The sequence below is a fragment of the Cynocephalus volans genome, chromosome 15 (assembly GCF_027409185.1).
Source record: "Cynocephalus volans isolate mCynVol1 chromosome 15, mCynVol1.pri, whole genome shotgun sequence".
NCBI classification, from domain to species: Eukaryota; Metazoa; Chordata; class Mammalia; order Dermoptera; family Cynocephalidae; genus Cynocephalus; species Cynocephalus volans.
In genome coordinates, this window is record NC_084474.1 from 25344956 (window position 1) to 25368146 (window position 23191).

Consider the following 23191-nt stretch of genomic DNA (forward strand, 5'->3'; position numbering starts at 1 on the left):
TTTTAAAAAATAACAATTTAATAAACATTTATCCAGCATTTACTGTGTGCCATGCACTATGTTAATTACTAAAGCAAGGGGCAAAGGTGATGATTCTCTCAACCCTTTTTGTTTCCATGCTGACCTTCTGTGGGGTCTGGGGCTGCCTTACTAATTCGTTTTTTGCTCAGTGGAAATTCTTTACACCTCCTTCACCCTCTACAGATGGAGCCCCAAATATGGCTATTAGCTTACAGCAAATTTTAAAAATGTTATATAAGGTATGTTAAGCTTACTATTTAGAAGAATCATTGAATGCTTACGGAAACCAATGTTACCTTTAAGAGATAAGCTGTGTATGGTAAGGTTAATTTACTTCTATGACAAAACGAGTAAAAGACGTTGTGGAAAGTGCCTTAAACTGCTGATAGGAGAGCCAGATCTAGTACCAGAAAGATTATGTCTCTGAGACAGGCACTGAAGGTGAGTTTGTCTGGGCTTTACTTTGCTCAGCTGCAAAATTATCTGCTGTAGAATGAGATGAATGATTAAAACAAATCACGTCTGATATTTGCAAGATTCTGGTGAATCACTTGTCCCATAAACACACGTGAGATGAAAATGATTCTTGCCCTCAAGCTTGTGGGAAGACAATAATTACATACATGGAAATCACAGTTCTAATAAACACCAAATTGAATAATAAATAAATTATCTTATTATAAAGTAGGATAACTATTATCTAGTGTGGCTTTTAAATTAAACAGTATTTCTACTTCTCAACTGTTATATTCATGAGATTTTAAAAAGCTTGAAGACAATTAGCATATAGCATGATTTTTGTGTGTTTATTTGTAAATGATAAGTGAAATCAATATGATTAGAATCTAGCTACAGTATAGACTTAAAAATTATGTGTAGAACCATTTGCACAATAGGGAAAAGAAAAAAATGTAAAACCATAAAAGAAACTTATAACTTTTAGGGATTTGTTAATTCCATTTTGGGCAGTAAATTCTTAGAGAAGTGATGATAATTTTGTCTTGCATGTAAAGAAAACACAAGTAGATTTACAGGCAACAGCTTTGAAGTGTGGAGCAGGAAAAGAACTGTTTCTTAGCTGCAAAAGCAAGTCTCGAAACAGGGAACATGGCGCCAGGGCTGCTGTGCATGCAGCCAGGATCCCGGAGGCCAGGGCCGCGCTGAAGGCGGCCAGCTGCCCTATTCAGGATTCGAGGTTTCAGGCCAGCATTAAAGAAGATTCCTGGGAGCGCCCGAGCTGCGCCGCGACTGAACAGCCCGAGGCGGCAGCGGCCGAGAACACGGAAGGCGACAAACCAGAGACAGAGAGCGAGCACCCGACCTGGCACAACCCTGTGAGTGACCCTTGGCCCAGTTCCCGGGGCTGCCTCCATTTTCCCAGGTGCTGGCAGCTCCGCCCTGCTCGGCCATCACTGAGCCTTCCCACTTGCTTGGCCCGGCGTGGGGCTTTCCGGAGCCTGCGGGCCGGCCTCCTCGCCCACTCCCTCCGCGGTTCTCTGGCGGGGCTGGTGGCGTGGGGCGTCCCCGGCCAGTGCTGGGAGGGCAAGGAAGTACGGGCGGGCCAACTGTCACTCCACCACACCCTGGACTCCGGCCCCCGGTAAACTTCCTGTTACTGGGAGGCAGATACCATCTCTGCCGCCACCAGTTTGGAAAAAAGCCTAACGAATTTCTGGTTGGGAATAGTGTGGTAGGAGAGTTCCCAGGTCCGCTTGAACCTGCCGGAGAGCAGGCTGCAGGTGGGCGCTAGACTCGGTTTATACCCGGGGGGATACAAAGGTGAACAAGACCCGAGAAAGATCTACACAGTGCTACAAAGGCACCCAGAGAGACCGGTCGTCTGTGCCTAGCAGAAACCTGGTAGACTTCCTGGGCGAGGCGGTGCCGAGCAGGGTCTTGAAGGCCCAGCTGATAGACAAGGGTTGCAGAAGACACGCCCCAGCCCTGCACAGTGCGCACAGAGGGGGGAGACGTGCGGCCAGGGAGGCGGAGACTCGACAGAAACCACACACCCGGTGGGGTCGCCACTGCACGATCTAACAGCCTGGGCCAGAGCACACGGAACGGGGAGAAGTCCTGCACAGGAAGTGAAAGCTCAACAGAGATCACACACCCTGTGGTACGTGATCCACCAGCCCAGCAGAGTCCAAGCTGACCAGAAAGGTGGCTCCCCGGAGAAGCCCAAGACCCGAGGCAACCACACACACAAGGCACTAGAGGCCAACTGAGCAGTCACGGAGGGAGCCATACGAAATTGGCAACCACAGCAACATCCTAGTTAGTCATTAGTCTCAAACCGGTGGACTGTGAAACCCCCTGCCACAATGAATAAACACCAAAAAAAAGATACCAGAAATACAAAAAATCAAGAAAGTACACCACCAAAAGTTAATAAATCTCAAACTCTAGATCCTATAGAACAAGAAGCCCTTGAAATAACTGACAAGGAATTTCGAGTGATAATTCTAAGGAAACTGAATGAGGTACAAGAAAACTCAGCTAGACATCATGATGAAATGAGGAAAAGTATACAGGATCTGAAAGAGGAAATGTACAAGGAAATCAATGTCCTGAAAAAAAATGTAGCAGAACTTGCTGAACTGAAGAAGTTATTCAGCGAAATAAAAAACACAACGGAGAGTTTAACCAGCAAGCTTGTCGAAGTTGAAGAGAGAACCTCTGAACTTGAAGATGGGCTGTTTGAAATAACACAAGCAGACAAAAAGAAAGAAAAAGGAATCAAGGACATGGAAGAAAATCTGAGAGAGATATCAGACAACCTTAAGCGCTCAAATATCCGAGTCATGGGTATTCCAGAAGGGGAGGAAAATGGAGATTCCATTGAAAACATATTCAAAAAAATAGTGGCAGAAAACTTCCCAGGTATAGGAAAAGTCACAGATCTTCAGATCCAGGAAGCTCAACGATCTCCAAACGTATTCAACCCAAAAAGGCCTTCTCCAAGACATGTCATAGTCAAATTGGTAAAGAAAACACAAGTAAAGCTGCTTTTAGTCTGGATTTACATTATGTCAGGTACCATTACATTACATTATGTCATATTATGTTATATATTGTTTTTCTTTCTTTGCAGACAGATGAACAAGCCATGCTAGAAGATACACTGGTTGCACTATTTGATTTGGAAAAGGTTTCCTTTTACTTCAAACCATCAGAAGAGGAACCACTGGTTGCAAGTAAGTAGTTAAAGGTTTATAGAATATCTTTGGAATCAAAGAATTAACATTTGATATACCTTTGATATTAATATATTTGATATGTAGTCATATTAGGAATTTAAGGGTTAAAAAGTATCCCTTTGGTTTAGCAATTTTTATCATTAAATCTGACAAAGGCAGTATCTAGAAGTTATGCATTTAGAGAAGTAGCAATACTTATGGTTTAATGTCTACATCTTTTATTTTCTGCAAGTTATATTCATTTGTCTACTATTTCAACATTGTCATAGATAGATTTAAAATGTATATATCAGTCCAAGAAAGCTTCAGCACTTTGTTATTATTTTTCTGTGTCTCTTGTTTTCTTCATAAGTGTGAGGATCCTGTATATATGGTAGAAGATGTAAACTTCAAGGCCGGAAGTCTTACTTTTCACATTCCCAATGTCTAGTAATGTCTGGAGACTCAGTAAATGTTCATTTAATCCATGATCTAACTTAAGAATAATAATCTTTAATTCACTCGTCAAAAATTTCTTGAATGACTTCTTGCCAAGACTATTCTAGGTTTTAAAGTCCGTAGAGAACTAAACAAACTAGTATCTCTCATGGGGCTTATATTCAAGTAGGGAGAGATAAATAATAAGTGAGATACACAAGTTAATTTTATAATAAATTAGAAGATAATAATATTCATGATATATGAAGGGAAATAAAAGAAAGCAAAGAATAAAAATGAAGGGGCGAGTGAAATGTTGCAAATAAGAGGGGAGGGAGGGAAGCCTTAGTAAGGAGAGCAGAGCTCTGACAGGAGTTGAAGGAGCGAGTCATGCAGATCTTGGGAAAGGGGTGTCCCAGACTCGTTGGACTCGGGTGCGAGCACGTGTAGCATGCTCTCAGGATAGCAAGGAGGTCCGCGTGGCTGGAGCAGAGGGAGTGAAGGGGACAGATAGAAAGATGAAAACCATACCGGGCTTGCCCACCATTGAGAAAGCTTTGCCTTTCTAACCACGCCCTTGAGCCTGAGAATGTGGGGATCTGGTTTACATATTAAAAGGCTGCCTGTGACTGCTTTGTGGATTAGGCTGTTCTGGGAGCAAGAGCAGAAGCCTAGACACAGTTAGGAAGCTACTGAATGACCCAGGTGAGAGATGAAGGTGACTTGGCCTTGAAGGTAGCTTTGGATGTGTGGAAAAAAAAAATGTTGATGCTGCTTATATTAACTTAAAAGGTAGAGAGAACAGAAATTTGTTAAAGTTTCATTTCTAATGATGAATGAGAAAGAGAACTAGAACATGAAGTACAAAGTTAGAAATTTAAAGTTATAGTCACAGGAGAATTTTTTTGGCAGAGTGTATTATTCGATAAGGGTGATAGTATTTGAACAAATTGTGCAGTCTACTGTGGATATGTCTGCAATAGGATATATTTTCATTTACTTGAATAATGTAGGCACAGTTTTGCTGAAGGCAGAAAGAATTCTATTTTCGTGATATAACCCAGTATGTTTTTTGAAGTTTTGCCTGAGGAACTATAATATAAGTTCACAGTAGTATTGTTTTTTATAGTTCCAACATGACATTATTGGCAAGTGGTTTTTTGAGCAAGTAGAAGAACCAATATCATAAGCTTGATAAAATATTGTTGCATATCCACTGAGAGAGATTTGACTTTGGCATATTGGAACACATACCAAATGTTAAAGATAATGGAGACCATGTAAGTAATAGTAGTATGAAAATGTAGATGTACCTGGGGCAAACAAAAATTGTTATATACATTTAGCGGTACATTTTCATATATTTCTTTGCAGCATAACCTCAAATTTTGAAAATAATTCTCTAGTGAAGGGCCAGTTCCAATCCTTTGTTCTACTAGACATTCCAAGCAAATTAAACACAATGGTGATAGGGATATCGTTCTTATTTTAAGTTGACTCAGGAAAGGAGAGAATTATTCAGTACTGAAGGGTCATCACATCTTATTTAAGTGGTGTAAGAAAACTAGAGCTCTATTATTCGTTACACATTGCTTGATCTTGCTATATGCACAGAAGCAGAGGAGTCAGACTGACTAATTCTGCATCACTGGAATGGAGCCTAATTGGCTGCATGTCTGTGAGGGGAGGATTGAGTGCAGAGGGAAGGAAGCATGAAGGTGTAAAGAGACCTTTGGCTCTGAAGTCAAGAAACCTGGGTTCAAACTTTGCCTCCATTCTCATTTGCAAATATGAGAATGTCAGCTTTCCCTAACTCACAGGGTTGAGGCACTTAAATAAGAAAGTGAATTAGGAAGCCACTAGCATTACATACGGCTTATGCTACTATTCAGTAATCGTTTGCATCCATCCTTCTTACTGTATTACTTTGCATTTTTTTCAGAAAGCTATATTTATAACATCACCCATAATCTTATTTTTGCATTAAAGAATAATGAGATTCTGAAGAATTATGGCTTGTCATGAAAGTAGAACTTCGATGTCTGGATTGAAGACATTTCTTTTTCATTGAAGAAATAATTATTGAATATATATAACATGCTAAATGCTGAAGTAAGTTCTAGGGATATAATGGTGAGCAAATAAAACAACATTACTATCAGCATGGAGCTTAGAGACTGTGAGAGATAGAAGGAATAAATGGCCAATTTGACCCACTTCGGTGATAAGGGAAGTACAAGGTATAATAATAACATATTGTATAATTAGTGAAAGAGGAATAAACTAGCTAAATGATTAAGTTTAATTTAATTCAATCTATTTTGTGGAAAATATGCATTTTTTTGGAGAGTAATATAATGACAACAGTCTTCTCCTTTTCCATGGTGATACAGGTAATTTTATAGTAACTAATTATTAGGAAAATGAATATGTTTGAGACCCCACTATTCCCACATGAGCCAGACTTTGTGTCTGGAGCTGGAGATGCCATGGTCCTTGGCTCCATGGAGCTGACAGCCTAGTTGGGAGACCATAAATAAGGAAGCAACTACAAAGATAGTTAGGACTGTGATAAATCCTCTGGAGAAAATAAGCCAATGCATAAGGAAAAAGGGTGAGGCAGCCCTTTAAGGGGTTTCTCTGCAGAAGTGGCTTTTAAGCTGAGATCTATAGGATGAGAACACAACCTTGCTGCAGGCTAGGGAAGAATAACCCATACAGAGGGAACTAATAACTTCTTAGGGAAAGACTGATTTTCAAACTCACTTGCCCATTCAGTGATTGTAGGCCATGTTTACAGGGATGGGATGGCACTGTTGAAACTCATTTCTAGGATGAATACCTCTATAAGATACTACCAGGGAACTTTTCCTCATGCAATAATGGTTTTGGAGCTTTTAATCATTACATAGTCCCATCATCAAGTCTGTTTTTCATAGCAAATAAATTTCCACAAATAAAAAGCAACAATTTTAACTCCTCATTATTATGTACTTATGAAAAATATTTTATATTTTTACAGGAGTTTTAGGTTCACAGCAAAATTTAGAGGAAAGTAGAGATTTCCCATATACCCCTGTCCGCACACATGCACAGTCTTCCCCATTGTCAATACCCCACACCAGAGTGGTACATTTGTTACAATTGATGACACTAGTTCAGCACATAATAATCACCCAACGTCTATACTTTACGTTAAGATTCGCTATTAGAGTTGAGCATTCTATGGGTTTGGACAAATGTATAATGGCATGTTCTGACCATTATAGTATCACACAGAGTATTTTCACTGCCCTAAAAGTCCTCTGTGCTCTGCCTGCACTCCATTCAGCCCCTAGCATCCTCTGATCTTTTTACTGTGCCTGCACTTTTGCCTTTTCTAGGATGACATATAGTTGGAATCATGCAATAGGTAGCCCTTTCAAATTGGCTGTGTCACTGCATTTCATATGCATTTATGTTCCCTCAATGTCTTTTTATGACTTGATAGCTCATTTCTTTTTAGCACTGAATAATATTCCACTGTCTGGATGTACTACGTTTTATCCATTCACCCACTGAAGAACATCTTGATTGCTTCCATATTTTGGCAATTATGAATAAAGCTATAAACATTTGTGTGCAGGTTTTTGTGTGGACATAAGTTTTCAGCTCTTTTGGGTAGATACCAAGGAATGCAATTTTTGGATCCTATGGTAAGAATTTTTTAGTTTTTAAAGAAACTGCCAAACTGTCTTCCAAAGTGGCTGTCAGCGTGGAGCATAGAGAAAAGTGAGAAAAACAAAGGAATAAATGGGCAATTGGACAACTTCAGTGATAAGTACAAGGTACTTCCCATGTCATATTACATAATCAATGAAGGAAGAATAAACTAGCTAAATGAATAGGTTGTATATAATTAAACTTATTTTGCAGAAAGTCTGTATTATCCCCACCAGCAATGAATAAGAGTTCCTGTCGCTCCACATCCTTGCTAGCATTTGGGGCTGTCAGTGTTCTGGATTTTGGCCATTCTAATGGTGGATAGTGTTATCTCAGTGTTGTTTTAATTTGCATTTCCCTGATGACACATGGTGTGGAGCATCTTCTCATATGTTTATTTGCCATCTTCTTTGGTGAGATGACTGTTGAGATCTTTGGCCTATTTTTTAATGAGGTTATTTGTTTCCTTATTGTTGAGTTTTAAGAGTTCTTTGTACATTTTGGATAATAGTCTTTATCACATGGGTCTATTTTCTCCCAGTTTGTTGCTTGTTTTCTCATACTTTTGACATTGCCTTTTGCAGAGCAGAAATTTTAAATTTAATGAAGTCCAGCTTATCAATTCTTTCTTCGTGGATTGTGCTTTTGGTGTTATTTCTAAAAAGTCATTGCCATACCCAAGCTCATTTAGGTTTTCTCCTACGTTATCTTCTAGGAGTTGTAGAGTTTTTCCATTTACGTTTAGGTCTATGATTCATTTTGAGTTAATTTTTGTGAAGGGTGTAAGGTCAGTGTCTAGATTCATTTTTTCATGTAGGTGTCCAGCTGTCCTGGGACCATTTGTTAAAAAGACTGTCTTTGCTCTATTTTATTGCCTTTGCACCTTTGTCAAAGATCAGTTGACTGTATTTATGTTGGTCTATTGCTGGGCTCTCCGTTCAGTTCCATTGATCTATATCTGTCTGTTCTTTGGCCAGTACCACTCTGGTACTGGTGATTATTATGTGCTGAACTAGTGTCTTGATTATTATAACTTACAGGAAGTCTTAAAGTTAGGTAGTGTTAAATCCTCTAACTCTCTTCTTCTTCAATATTGTGTTAGCTATTCTGGGTCTTTTGCCTTTCCGTATAAACTTTAGAATCAATTTGCCAATATCCATGAAATAACTTCTTGGTATTTTGATTTGTATTGCATTGACACTACAGACCAAGTTGGGAAGAAATGACATCTTGACAATATTAAGTCATCCTAGTCTTCCTATCCATGAAAAGGAATATCTCTCCATTTATTTAGTTTTTTTTTTTTTTTAATTTCTTTCATCAGAGTTTTGTAGTTTTTCTCATATATATCTTGTACATATTTTATTAAAGTTATACCTAAGTATTTCATTTGGGGGTAGGGAGTGCTAATGTAAATATTATTGTGTTTTTAACTTCAAATTGCACTTGTTCTTTGTTGGTATATAGGAAAGCAGTTGACTTTTGTATATTAACCTGTATCCTGCCACCTTGCTATAATTGCTCATTAGTTCCAGAGTTTTTTTGCTGATTTTTTTCAGATTTTCTACATAGACGATCATATCATCTACAAACAAAGACAGTTTTATTTCTTCATTCCCAATCTTTATACTTTTCTTTCTTGTCTTATTCCAGTATGATGCTGAAAAGTAGTGGTGAGGGGAAATTTTTGCTTTGCTCCTGAACTTAGGGGGAAAGCTTATAGTTTCTCATTGTGAAATATGATGTTGGCAGTAGGTTTTGTAGATATTCTTTATCAAGGTGAGAAAGTTCTCCTGTATTCCTACTTTACTGACAGTTTTTATCATAAGTGAGTTGGATTTTGTCAAATGTTTTTCCTGCATTTATTGATATGATCATACAATTTTTTTTTTTTTTAGTCTGTTGATGTGATGGATTACATTAGTTGATTTGTGAGTGTTGAACCAGCCTTGCATACCTAATAGATCCCACTTGGTTGTGGTGTAATATTAATTTTATACATTGTTAGATTTGATATGCTAGGATTTTGTTGAGGATTTTTACATCTATGTTCGTGAGAGTTATTATGCCCTTTTAGAGATGTAACAAATACTTTAAAGGAAATAGTCTTCATTCTTAAATATAGTACTCTTAGTTTTAACTTATGATAGTTTTCAGTAAGTTTCAGTTTTTTAATTCCTAATATCTTAATTAGTTCTTTGCTAGTCCTGTGAGGTGGAACTCCATTTGTTGCATTATTATTTTCCTTTCAATGGCATTATTCATTTGTTAACACAGAGATTGGCTACATTGATGCCAAAAAGTTAAGGTATGGAATTTAACAGAAATTAAAATATAAATGAGAGACAGTGTATGAAAAAAGAAACTAGAAGATTAATATATTTAGTGTGTATACATCTGTATATTCTTTAATGTCTCTGAATCTGTTTTATTTTAGAAACTGGAAAAACAGGGTTTTCCTAATCATTAAATGCCATTAACTTGCAACCCTTTGACTGAGAAGCTTCTTTATTCTCTCTCCTAAACCAATGTCATTAAAAAAAATAAAATAAAATAAGCATCATTATGTGGCAGGAGACTTGTAAATGTTAATGCAATGTCTCCTTTATTGATATGCAGAATTAAATAGACAAATTTAATAAGGATCCTGCAATCTGTGATCATAAAGGACATTGAACTTTGAACTCTACTTTTATATATAGTTTTTTTCAAGAAGCATATAGGACTAGTAAATATTGAATCAAGTACATGTATTAAATGCTTACTAAATTTTGGCCTTAATTTTAATTGGTTAGCGTGACTATTCTAGCTTTTCTTTTAACTTCTCAATATACATTGTAGTTGATTTTCAGGACTCTTTACCTGTTCCTCTTCCCTTCCCCCCCCTTTTTTTTTTACTTTTAAAAAAGTGAGGTGAAAATATTTGTCGTGGATAAGTATCATAAAATGAACAGGATTTATGATTGCATTGTGACCAATACCCCTACAGCATTTTAGCTTTTCAAGTTGTTTTTTTTCTTAAATAATTAAATTTAGGATCTTTGAAAATAGCTACAAGAATTTGGACAGATAATTTCTAATGACTGTAGGGCATCAACAGAGGATAATACATTTTCGATGTGCTCTGGAATGGAGCTTGCAAAATGCATGCTAATTTTGTTAATGGCTGCTATGTACTCCATTTCTTGCACAATACTTAAGAAGTATACCCCAAGGACTCATTCTGATGAAAATATGAATGAGGCAGCTGTCTTGGGAGATTCTGAATCCAGGCCATGTGTAGCTAACCTCCTCATTTAGTTAAGTGAGACATCTGGTATGTCAAAGTGTAACGAAGTTTCCTGTTACAGGATTTTATATACAGTGCCACAATAAATCTCTTGCTTTAGCTAATGACAATCTGATTTAATACTCTTTCACTGAATAGCACTGTTTGTCTAACTAAACTTGATACACATGAGCACTTTTAATGTATTAGCTTGTAATAATTTTCAGGATTATTTTTAAAGGTTAACAAATACACCGTATAGCATATCCTGATCTTAGAAAGTAATAAAACATTAAATGTCATTTTAGATGTTCCTCTTACATATCAAGCAGAAGGAAGCCGGCAGGCTCTGAAAGTTTACTTCTACATTGATAGTTATCATTTTGAACAATTGCCTCAACGGTTGAAAAATGGAGGAGGGTTTAAAATTCATCCCGTTCTTTTTGCACAAGGTAAACTTTTCTTTTTCATGTTTTATGTGTTTAAATTATTTTGTCATTATCGTTTACAAATTTAATTTTTACCATCAGGATTTTTATTTCATTAATTTGAGAATTTCCTCCTAGTAGTTAGGTGATATATTTGCCTGTGGAGATGTTTGTTAAGGAAAGAATCATGTATGGTTTAAATATTTATCAAGTAAGATTGCAGCATTATTTATAATGAAGAAATAAGAGATGAGTGGTTTAAATAAATAAAGATTAATTAAACTGGGTTAAATCAACTGGCTTAAATAAGTTAAATTATGGTAGAGCCATTAAAATTGCATGGCTAAAATATTTTATGAGATAGAAAAAGCTTGACAGTATATGCATGCTTATTATAGAAAAGAATTTATATTTTAGTATCAATTATGTCGTATGTATATCCATATACTTACATGCATGTCAAATGTTTTCAATATGATTGGGTGGTTAAATTGATGTTTTTTATTCTTTATGTCAATTTTTTTGTCAGAAAATATGTATTTCTTTATAATTTTTTTTTTTGGCAAATTAATGATGAGTATCAACTGCAGCAGAAGAAATTAAAATTGGCATGAGTAGAAGATTCTTGCAGTGAACTAGCTTTTGAAGGGAAGGTCCTGTGTATTTTTTATTCCTGGGGTTATAGAATGCTGCCTAGAGTAGATCATAAATCAAGATTATTGTGTAGTCCCCCCTTTCTTTAAAAAACGCATGCTGTGGTCACAAGGTTATATCAATTTCTTTGAGTGATACCATAGAGAATTTTATTTTTTCTTCTTTTGAGTTTTCAAGGACTGCATTGGTTTTGCTGTGGAATTTTAATATTCTAATAAAAAATGAGAAGAGTAGAGGAATAAAATCAATCTATCTAACTGAGGAATGGACAGGAATATGAAATCTAAATTCACATTGTAAAAATTTTGCGTTATATCACATGCATATTATTTTAAAACCCTGAATTCTAAAGATAGATTACCCTTCCTACAATTGCCATGGTTTAAAAACTGTCTACCTCAATTACTTGTCAATAATATATTTAAGCAGAGGAAAGTTTTAGTGAAGAAATGATTTTAGGAGTTATTAGAAGGTATTTTCATTTCTCTTTGGAAGACTGTGATTTATAGGTAGGTCAATGCAGGTAATACAGGATTCTGTAATTAAAAAAACAAAAAGAAAGAAATGATAAGCAAAAATAGACCTTTGGAGATATGTTAGTGGAATAGTTTAACCTAAAATATGTTTAATAGTTTTGCCTAAAATATGTTAAAATATGTTAAAGGCAATTAGAGGGATAGATAGTTTGAGAATATAGGGAAGGATGCTAGTCTGGAATGTTAACTTTTATGGGCTTAACCATGGCTTACAGTTGTTAAACATGTTCATTTCTTTTATTAAAATTTCTCTCTTTTTGAAAATTCTGTCTTTAAAACCATTACTGAGATGACAGATGGCACTAATCATCTTTTTTTAAAAAATTATTGCATTTGTGACACATCAGCCATAAATAACTGAATAATCATACCCAACAGCAAATGCACATAGGAAAAAGATTATTTTGCAAGCAACTCCCATTTTACAATTTTGGCAAAAGCCAATTTAAAAATAATCCCTAAATAGGGGGCTGGCCAGTTAGCTAAGCTGGTTAGAGTGCAGTGTTGTAACACCAAGGCCAAGGGTTTGGATCCCTGTATTGGCCACCCACCCAAAAAAAGCAATAAAATGAAATAAATAAATAAAAATAATCTCTAAATATATATTATTTCAGTAAATTCAATATCACTTTTTAAATGTAATTTAAGGAAAAGTTACAGTAAACATTGTTTTAGTATTCTCACAGCAGTAAAATATGAAAAATGATTTGAATAAGCATCAGAGGAAATAACAGGTACTTCTGCAGTTGAGGTCGCAGATAGGTAAAGAAAATTGGGAAACAGTTTGTCTTATTAAAAATCTGTCAGTGACACAGTTGCTTATTTATCAGCACCGCACTCTCCCGAGTGAGCCACGGGCCGGCCCCACAGTTGCTTATTTAAAGGAGGTGACGTTCCTCTGCACATGTAAAAGTCCCATGAGTAATCATTAGTAGTTCTTAGTATTCATCGGATCAGGAGAAGCACAGGAACTTCAGACCTAGTTTGAGTAGAGACGACCATCTGGTAATTGAAAGTGGTAGTAAATGGAAGAGATTTCAAATGGAGTCTGTTTCTGGCTTGAAAGTTTATTAGAAGGGTTTTAGTTTTGTGTGTCCATGAGTCCTTGCTAGCAAATTAAAAAAAAAAAAAAAAAAAAAAAAGTGCATGAATTTGAAAATTTCCCGAGACATTTATTACTCCTAAAGTTGTCTGTGAAACCAAATAGAGTAGAGCAGGAGGCAAATGTACTGCCCTCTTCCCATTTTTTTTTTTTTGCTTCCGTGTAGCGTTGGTAAAAAGAGGACACAGTAGTTGAAGGGGCATCCTGCAGAGATAGAACCAACTATTATAAAAATGAGGAATTTCAGGGTTGGAAGTAATCAGGTTAGAGGTGAATGTGTACTGATAAAGGCCAGAGCTGCGGGAGAACAGGAATCTAGGCAGACAAAAGTGATACAGATTTCCTAGTAAGGAACACAGAAACAGCCAGACAGGAAAGTTAGCAAAACAACCAAAATGCTAGAGTGTGAAGATCTCACTAAAGCAGTCTTTTAGCTAATATTCATAAGTGCTTCCTACAGGTCAGGGAATTAATGCTGTGGGGATCCCTGAGGCCTTGGTGAGACAAAGCAAGTGACTATAAATTGGGTGAAAATGGGAGTATGAGGAGGGTAAATATCAGGGTCACTTCCTCAACCCACTCCCCACTGACTTATTTCCATGTGTCTGTCAGTGTTTCTCAATACTGGCTGCGCATCAGTCATCTTGGAAAGGTTTTAGAAAATACCCATGATCTGACCCACACCAAGTCAGTGAAGATAGAATCTGTCTGGCAGTCAGGGCCCCAATACCATGATATGTTAGCTTTCCAGGTAATCCTGAAGTCTGCCAGGGGTGAGGAACCACAGGTCTGAGTGGATTAGGAAACACTGTGCAACTTGTTTGGACAAGTTAATCTTTGTTTAATTAGACTAATCCATTTCACAAATGTTCCACATGTTTAGATTCTGGGGTGCTGAGGCTGGGTGTAATATGAAATATTTCTGCATTGTTAAGTTATTAGGGTGCAGGCTACCCCTAGAAGGAAGTGTGATCTTGGGTAGGGCTGTTTTCTTCAGCAAAGGCCGAAGATGCCCAAGGGAGTGGGCAGAGAAGAGGGATGCCTTCTGCAGCAATCATAGCCGCTGGACAGTAAGCCCCCTCATTTCTGAAAGGGGATCTGCGTGGGCATTTCTCAGAGCATCTTCTGTAGTCCAGGCCTTGTACCTCTCAGACCCACATCTGTGTAAAGACTGGGAGAGGCACCAGACTCTAGTGGACCCCACTTCTTGGAGAAGGGGGGTGTTAATTTAGGAGAGAAAGGCTAATGCGACAGGCTATAGCCCTTGCTGCCGCAGCTCATCTTCGAGCTGTAACAGATTTGCATCTTATCTCTGCTGCTGTCTGTTATAGATCATCCTCACTCAGCCTGAACCTCTGCCAGTCTTGGTGGCTAATCTGTGGCATGACCAAGATCATCCTTTAGTGGCTTGATCCCCTGGGTCATTATGTCCCGCTCAGACTAGGATTGCTGCAGTTGTCCATTTACCATAAAATTTGGTCAATGGGGACCCCAGTAGATCACCTGGATGCCAAACATAATTTTTCCTGCTCCCCACTGTGTAACCATAGCCCTACCATAGCCTCTTGGCTGCTGGTGCCTTGAAAACCCAAAGAACCAGAGTTTCAGGGCTAGGAAGCACGCATTCCCAAGTGAGTCACTGGAACTAATGTATTAGTTTCCTAGGGCTGTCATAACAAATTACCACAACTGAGTGGCTTAAAACAACAGAAATGTATTCTATCACTTTTCTGAAAGCTAGAAGTCTGAAATCAATGTGTTGCAGGTCATGCTCCCTCTGAAGGTTCTAAGAAAGAATCCTTCCCTATGTCTTCTGGCGTCTGCCAGCAGTCTTGTGGCAGCATGATCACAATTCCTGCCTCCATCTTCACAGGGCCTTCTTCCCTCTGTGTGTGTCTGTCTCTGTGTCTCTGTACCCAAATCTCCCTCTTCATATACTGTTGCTTTGCCTCACATGGATTTGTCACCTTTCTTCTCCTAGGTGACAAAGCCGCAAAAAGGATTACTCAAAGTTCATTTCTTCCAAGCAGTGAGAGACCCCGAAGGGGTTAATTTCCCAGAACCCTCAAGAGAGAGACATTCCTTCTTTTGGGAAATTAACCAGGAGCAGGCGTTCTTTCCCTGCATTTATTCTCCAGACCAGGAAGTTACAGGAAAAGAACATAGGTGGGGTTATAGTTTAATAAAATAGGCTGGCAACATCAGTGGAACAAGCAAAGTGACATTCCATAATGCAATTTGCAAAAGGTTAAGTCGATCCATCAACAAAAGCTTGATCTTAGCAAACATCCTCTCTCCCTACAGGAGCTTCCCCAGCATTTTTACATATCAATCAAGTAACTTGTCTGTCTTTGAGACAGCAACCTTGCTGTATTACCATTTTTTATCTTACAACAGAGGTGTTAGCCTGGGGAAAGTTTCCTGTCTTTTGCAAGGTTAACATTTCTATATGTACATTTAAGAAGGTAGGCTAAACCTGAAACTGCAGGGCTTTGGGGGCTCTGTGAAATACATTTGCTTTATAGTGTACTCCACAATGTAGGGACACTAGTCACTGAATTCGGATCTGCCCTCATCCAGTATGACCTCATTTTAACTTGACTACATCTGCAAAGATCCTATTTCAAAATAATGTCACATTTGAAGTCACCAGGGTCTAGGAGTTATATCTTTATGGGGACCCAATCCAACCCTCAACAGATATTAAACAGTCATTTCTGCTTCCACCTTCAGTTCCTGGACCTGCATATTCTACCTTTTAGGGATGTGGCATCAAACGAAGGTCTTTGATTTAAAATATGTAGCATCCTCAGGGAATAGTTGTGATTTGTGGTGGTGGCCATGCTGATAGTATTGATCTGATCATCACATCTTGGGCACAGGTTCTGACATTCAGTTCTGCACCCCATGAATATGTATCATTAATTTAAAAATATAAATAAATAAATAAATAAATAGTGTCCTGCTGGCCAGTGTTCCTTCCTTGTAAAGTCTTGTTGAATACCTGCTCCCTGGTTCTCTAGGTGGTGGCTTTCATTAAACTACTTAGGACATGCAGTGCTGGTCTTTGTAGTTTTGTTTTTTTACCTCCTATGGAGGAAAAAACAAAAAAATCTGCCATGAAAAACTGCTACCCCCAATTCTTACCTATTTAAAAGTGTCTTTTTATGCTTAGAGAATAATTAAAATTACACAGAATCTTCAGTGTTTTCTCAAGAAAACATTTTGTTATAAAAATTTTCATTTCCTACATTATTTTCTTTGGAGAATTTTTTTCTATCAAAACTCTTCTTGAGGCTCTTTAAGAGGTGAATCTTTTAGTTTTCTTTGGATTTTTTACAGTTTTAGAATTTATTTTTAACAATAAATAGCTTTTTTTGAAAATTTCCACTATTGAGATTTCTAAATGTGAAAAGTCTGTTTATGAATATCTAAATCCATCTTCCTTTAAAAGACAGCGCAGCCGCTTCTACATGTTGGTCGTGCTGGGGTCTTCAAAACTTCCTTCCTCATGACAATGGTACCCATTCTGAGGAATTCTAACCATTTCTGGAGAATTGTAACAGTGCATGTGCAGTCTTATTTAACCAATACAGTGTCATTGTGCTGTCAAAAAAGAGTGTGAATTGATTGACACTACTCTTAAAAGTATTCTACAGAGATTTTATGTTTTTCCTGATTAATCCTTTTTTGGAAAAGCCATGAAGTGTATTTTAAGTAAGTGGAAATGCAGCTCATTTTCAGTCTTAGAATAGTTTAATTTTCTCTAACATTCATTAAGTTTTTCTTTTTGCTGACTACCTAAATTTAACAGAATGTTTTCCTTCCTCTAATTCAAAAGTGGCAGAAATAAAACAAGCAAACACATATTTGAAATACTGCTTTTAATTAAATGCTATTAAATAAATTAAGTATTTGTTCAACCAAATATGTCAGTACTACTCTTGAGAAATATATTATTACATGGATGAGAACTAAGGAAACTAGACAAGGAAATGCTAAGGAGAGACCAAGATTTGAAGTTACTATGACATTATTATATATTTAACTTACTTTTACTGAGAGTAGAACTTTAATTTGGTAAAATGCCATTCTGTATTTTTTTATAACACTAAATGAGCAAGATCTTTCGCTAAAATAGGGGATATCATCCGTCTTCTTCTTTGCCATATAAATTTTAGTTTTTAAATGTAGAACTTATTTTTTTGTTCTTGTTCATTCCCTACAACCATACACATGTTTCAGAAAATTTTGCTAAGACTCACAGCAAAATTGTTAGACACTTTCCCTGTTTTTTAAAAAATGTGATGTAATTGTGAATTTTAACTTCCTTGTTAATTTGGAAATATTGTCAAATGTAATGAAAATGGGAATTTATGGGAATGTAGAAGTTTTTATTAAAGCTATATTAAATTATACTTATATAATCGTTATTATATTGTAACAACTTTTAGAGTAGGACTGGCCATTCTGGCCAAAGTGGAACTATCAAGACCTCTAGGAAAAATAGAACCCAGGTGGTCCCACCCACCCCGGCCTCCTGTCCCTACACACACAGTTCCTAGGTTGCTCTTGCTCGGTGTTCTCCTTCCAGGCTTTCTGGTCTTAAGTCAAAAATTGAAGTGTCCTTGCATGGACCCTCCTCTTAGCTCCCCAGATTTTCCATTTGGCTTAACACACTCATGCATCATCTATATCTCATGGAGATTTTATTAAATAATGCCTGTAAGAGCATTTGGCGTGTTGTACATAAAACTCATTCAATAAATAAGAATAGTCATTGGCTGTCTTAAAAATATTATTTAATTAAATTCTTTCCCAGTAACCACCATTAGTAGCTACTCTTATTTTTCATGCCAAAAACGAGGAACCTGAGGATCTCAGATATCAATTAACTTGCCCGAAGTCGCACAGCTGCTAAGAAGCAGAAACTGGACTTTACTGCGGGGGCTTTCATTATTAGCTTTACAACTTGTAAGAGTAATTCACATTGAAGTGTGACTGTCCATAGACTGAATCCTCCTGGAATATTTGCCTTTCATGAATAACAGCTTGTTAATGGAAGACAATGTGGCATGTGTTTGAGGTTTTATCAGGGAGACTTTCTTTTATTTCCTGTGTGCATTAGGACAAGAACTTTGCCAGTTGTAACTATGTTAAGACAGAAGTCATAAGGCATAAACAAATAAAAAAACCTTAAACATTAAGGTTAAATCACACATTAAATCTCCTGTAGTGAAGGAAATGTGATATGCTTGTGCTCTAATATCCCACTATTGCAATTCTCAATTATAAACTAATAATACCATTTTTTCAATGTCAAATTTAGCAATACTCTTTTAAAGTGTTACTGTTTTCTGACTGGTGTAGAAACCAGAACACAGCTAAAATTAGCAGTCGCTTTAATATTTTTGCCCAAAAAAAATGGTGATAACAGTTTCTGTCAATTTGAGGAAACCTCATCATTTTGTTTAGAAAATGTAGCACTTAGCAGTTTTGAAAGAAGATTAATTTTGATAATTTTGAAATAGTCTGTTGAAAATCAAGGCTCATAAGTGGTCATGCGTTTCAGGGGAAAATAGCTTACATTCCCAAATTAGACCCATTACCATTCCTGTTGCTGGCAACCTTTTCATAGGAAATCTTGTATTTCTGGGCTCTTTTGTGTGATTTATTTCCTCTCCAAAATTCTAAAAATACTATCTCATAAAGTTTAAAGGAAAATTAAATACTTAATAAAAAATGTTAGTAAAAAAGGAAATCTATATCAATTAAAAGACATTTAAAATTCATGGAATGTTACATATGTTTATTTTTTATCTAAATTAGAGTAGACGTGGTTTCTTAAGATTTCACTTTATGTGTACTTTTTATTTATTACACTAATATTTCTTAATTTAATTGAGGCTATAAGAGAATGTGAACATACATGAAGAGTGACAATTTCTGTTTTTTTACTCTGAAATGTGTTAATGCACAGTTTCTGCCTCTTATACATAACTTCTGAGTATGTATGCCTATGTGTAATATATAATATATATTATTTATAATTTATACATATAATATAAAAATAATATATACACATCTATGTAGTATAAACACACACACATATATATGAAGTATGATTTTAGCTTCACAAAGAACATTGTAGGGGAGGAAAAATAATTGTTTCTATAATTCATAGTTCTTAGCTGGGATGGACCCCTGTCACAAAAGACAGATTAACAACACAAAAACAAACAGAAATTTAAAAACATGTACACCTCCTGTGTACTCGTACATGGAAGATACGCTGGGAAAAGTGAGTCAATCTCAGAGGTGGCTTCGAATTCGGGCTTAAATACCATCATCAGCCAAAACAAAGAAAGAAGGGTGTTGGGGAGCCCAGTACTGGGGAGGGAACCCAGAAAAGCATGGTAAACAAGGGTAAGGTTTGTTAAAGTGACTTCTTTATTGATAAAAGTCTTGTGATTTAGAGTAGTTTTCTCCTCCTGGTACAGAAAGCATGCCCCCATACAAATGGAGATTTCTTTTAGGGATGTAAATTTCCCTTCCAAAAGGGAAACTTTTACTCTATTTTCAGACCTTCCTCTGTGTCTGCAGTTTCTCAAAATAACCAGCTCAAAATAATCCTTATGCCACAGAGGTAGATTTTAGGGTGGCATAATTTGGTCTCCTACAATTGTATACAAAATGTTTTAAAAATAGAAGACAATTTAAACTAGCAATTTTTTTTTTTTTACCCACTTAATAGAAAAATCACCAAATGTTTGACATTTATTTTGAAAACAGAGTAGTTTTCCTTCCTTTTTGGAATAAAGATAGTTTGTTGTATATGTCATATTTGATAGTGTTTGATATACATTTAGTATTAATCAATAAGATCACATCAAATGTGGAGAAATCGAGTTATAAAATTGAGTATAAAGTACATTTACTTGTTTACACAGCACTGGAGAGCATGGAGGGATATTATTATAGAGACAACGTTTCAGTAGAAGAATTTCAAGCCCAAATAAATGCAGCCTCATTGGAAAAAGTCAAACAGTACAACCAGAAGCTCAGGTATGTCATAGTTCAAGTTTTCCTTTTCTTTTTTCAAATGTCTTCTGTATTTTTGACGGGAATAAATGAATAGGCTTGGCATTCATTATATTCGGATATTTCTTTTGACATAAAATACTCTTATTTAGGATTTAATATTTCAAATGAGAGTAGGCTTTTTAAATAAAAATGAATAGATTTTTAAATAAAAATAATTAATAAAAAATGTTTTAAATATTTTCATGGTAATGTTTTAATTTCTGAAGAAAATGAGGAGAAGAAATCAAATATTTTGTAGACCATTTCCAGGAAAAAAAGCATTGACAGATTTTATAGTGGTGTCCCGAAGGATGTTCAGTGGATTACAGGTCAAATGGATTCCTCATGTACCTTTAAACAGCTAAACACCCTCGCACGGAGAGAATATGTTCAACCTGAAGATTTGACAGATCATGTGCTTGGTTTGGAAAGAATATCTACTTTTACATACATATATTAATACTTGAATTTTACTGGATTTTTTTTCCTCCTAAAGATAGGGTTACTGGTACAATGATAAATGACAGAGAAAATTAGCCACAAGAAAGAGAAGTTCAGAAGCTTTAATTTTTGACAAATTATTAGCATATATATCTTCTTCTCATCTTATGTTACCCTCTTGATAGAGCAGTTTTTAAAATTACTTGACAAATTAAGTCTCTGATATTTAAAATAAAAGGTATTTTTATTCTAGCCTGAGTCAACTATTATGACATTATTTTTTCTTCCACAATAAGGCCAAACAGTGAAAATACATTAATTCCTAAAATGCCCGACAAGGAGAGATGCTGCTTCTGGTGGTTGTGGCCAGTGAGTGGCTTTCTTCTGCTACTGGAGGCTTTGCCTCCCTACCCCCACCGCACCCAACCCTGTCCCTCTTCCTAGGTCTCTGCTTCATCCTTTTATCATCTTCTGAAGCTCTCAGCCTCGAAGTCTCCAAGATCTTTTTTGTTTACTCTTTCTCTTTTCCTATTGAAATGTTCCTGGAGATCCTGATGATTTTGAATGAAATGTCTCTTACACTGCCCCAATTTTATTACCCTGTTTAGACCACTATTTCTCATAGGCAATATAATGTACTGACTCCTTTCATAGGGGGGGAAAGTTAATCTTGCATTTTAAACACAAGAAACACTAAGAAACACTGACTTGAGAAGCTTATGTCCAATACAGCAAAAATCTTTCAGGTGACAACAATTGTCACAAAAGATAACTGATGAAATATTTCTTAGGTGATCTTCGAAACAGAGATACAAAATAAAATCATCTGTAGAGCACACATAGGCCCTGAGAATACGTCCCTAGACTCTGGTTTGAGAACATAGGTCTAGGCCATCGCTGGGTTTTAGGATGCTAATATTAGTCAGCATTCTAACTAATTTTGTCTTGAAGCACCAGTGTTGTTCTAATCTACTCTGGACTTTGCTTCCAGATAATAATTTTAAACCATATGTCTTATCATGTCACTCTCCTGCTCAAAGGACTTTGGAATTGCCACCAAAAGGAGTTACCAGCTCCTTACCACAGCAGTCAGGATCTTTCCTGACTTGATCCGAGAATTGTTTTCTTTGCCGGTGCACCAGCCATGCCATGTTCTTCTCTCTCTCTCACTCTCTTTTTCTTTTGGTGGCAGCTGGCCAGTGCACGTGGCAGGTCCTTGGTGTTATCAGCAGCACACTCTACTCAACTTAGCTAAGTGGCCAGCCAGTCTTCTTACTTGTAACATGTGCCACACTTGCTCTCCTCTGTGGCTTCTCACCCTTCATGAGCATCTGCTTTGTCTGTCTCCAGCTGTTCATAACATGATCCTTCTTATGATTCAGTGTCCAGCTCCGACACAGTGTTTTTCGTAAAATATCTTTTAAAAAAATTTGGAGTTGGGGTGAAGCCTGGGCACTAGATTTTTTTAGAGGGGCCCCAGGATATTCTGATGTGCGGCCAGATTTGAAAACCAGTCTTGTAGTTCAGTAGTTCTCAGAGTGTGACCCCCACACCAGCAGCATCAGTATCTTCCTCAAACTTGCTAAAAAGTTTGGGGTGAGCCTGACAATCTGTATCTGATGGCTTTAACAAGCCTTCCACGTGATTCTTCTGCACATTCAAATTTCAAAACCAGTGCCTCAAGCCTGAATGAATATTAGGTCACTCTATGGCCTTTCATTTTACTTTGTTTATGGTTATTATAGAATCCAGTTTTTCTCCCTGATCATAGTTATATGTACAGATTTCTCATCTTCTTTATTCTTGTGTAAGCTCTTTGATATGAGGGCTACATTTATCTTGTGTCTCCCTTTGTGTTTATCAAAGTTTTTGCCTAAGGAGCTCTCTACAAATGTACGTGGGTACTTCAAAAAGCTCATGGAAAAATAGAATTGAAATATAATATGAATCTTTCCATAAACTTTTTGAAGCTCCTTCATATGTTTAGTTGCATAAAGATATTTAGGTATAACTAGCAGAGGTGTTGGATACCATTCACACCCCTATGGGTCTTTTTTTAAATTTACTAAACAAATGTAATGTATACTTATATGTAACAGATACTGACGAGGTGTTTAATAATAGTTCTTTATTGGGAGCGGCTCAAGAGGAGAAGGGGTGGACTAATGGGTACAAAAACTATACTATCTCCCCTAAGTGAATCATCGTGCAGTATATGCATGCATTGAAATGACACACTGTAGCCCACAAATATGCACAAGTAAGTATTAAAATAAAAAATAAAAGATATAGCAAGTGTATTAATTACGTGGTAGCCTCTTCTCATAAGAAAGCATTTT

General features: G+C 36.6%; 1 protein-coding gene across 1 annotated transcript in view; it reads left to right on the forward strand.

The window, feature by feature from the left end:
* PREX2 (phosphatidylinositol-3,4,5-trisphosphate dependent Rac exchange factor 2) overlaps positions 1-23191 on the forward strand; it is a 267626-nt gene that overhangs the window by 190116 nt on the left and 54319 nt on the right. Inside the window, exons 33-35 of the mRNA XM_063079604.1 lie at positions 3116-3218; positions 10917-11060; positions 20279-20393. Coding sequence (XP_062935674.1) covers positions 3116-3218; positions 10917-11060; positions 20279-20393 — 362 coding nt within the window. The remainder of the gene's footprint in view (positions 1-3115; positions 3219-10916; positions 11061-20278; positions 20394-23191) is intronic.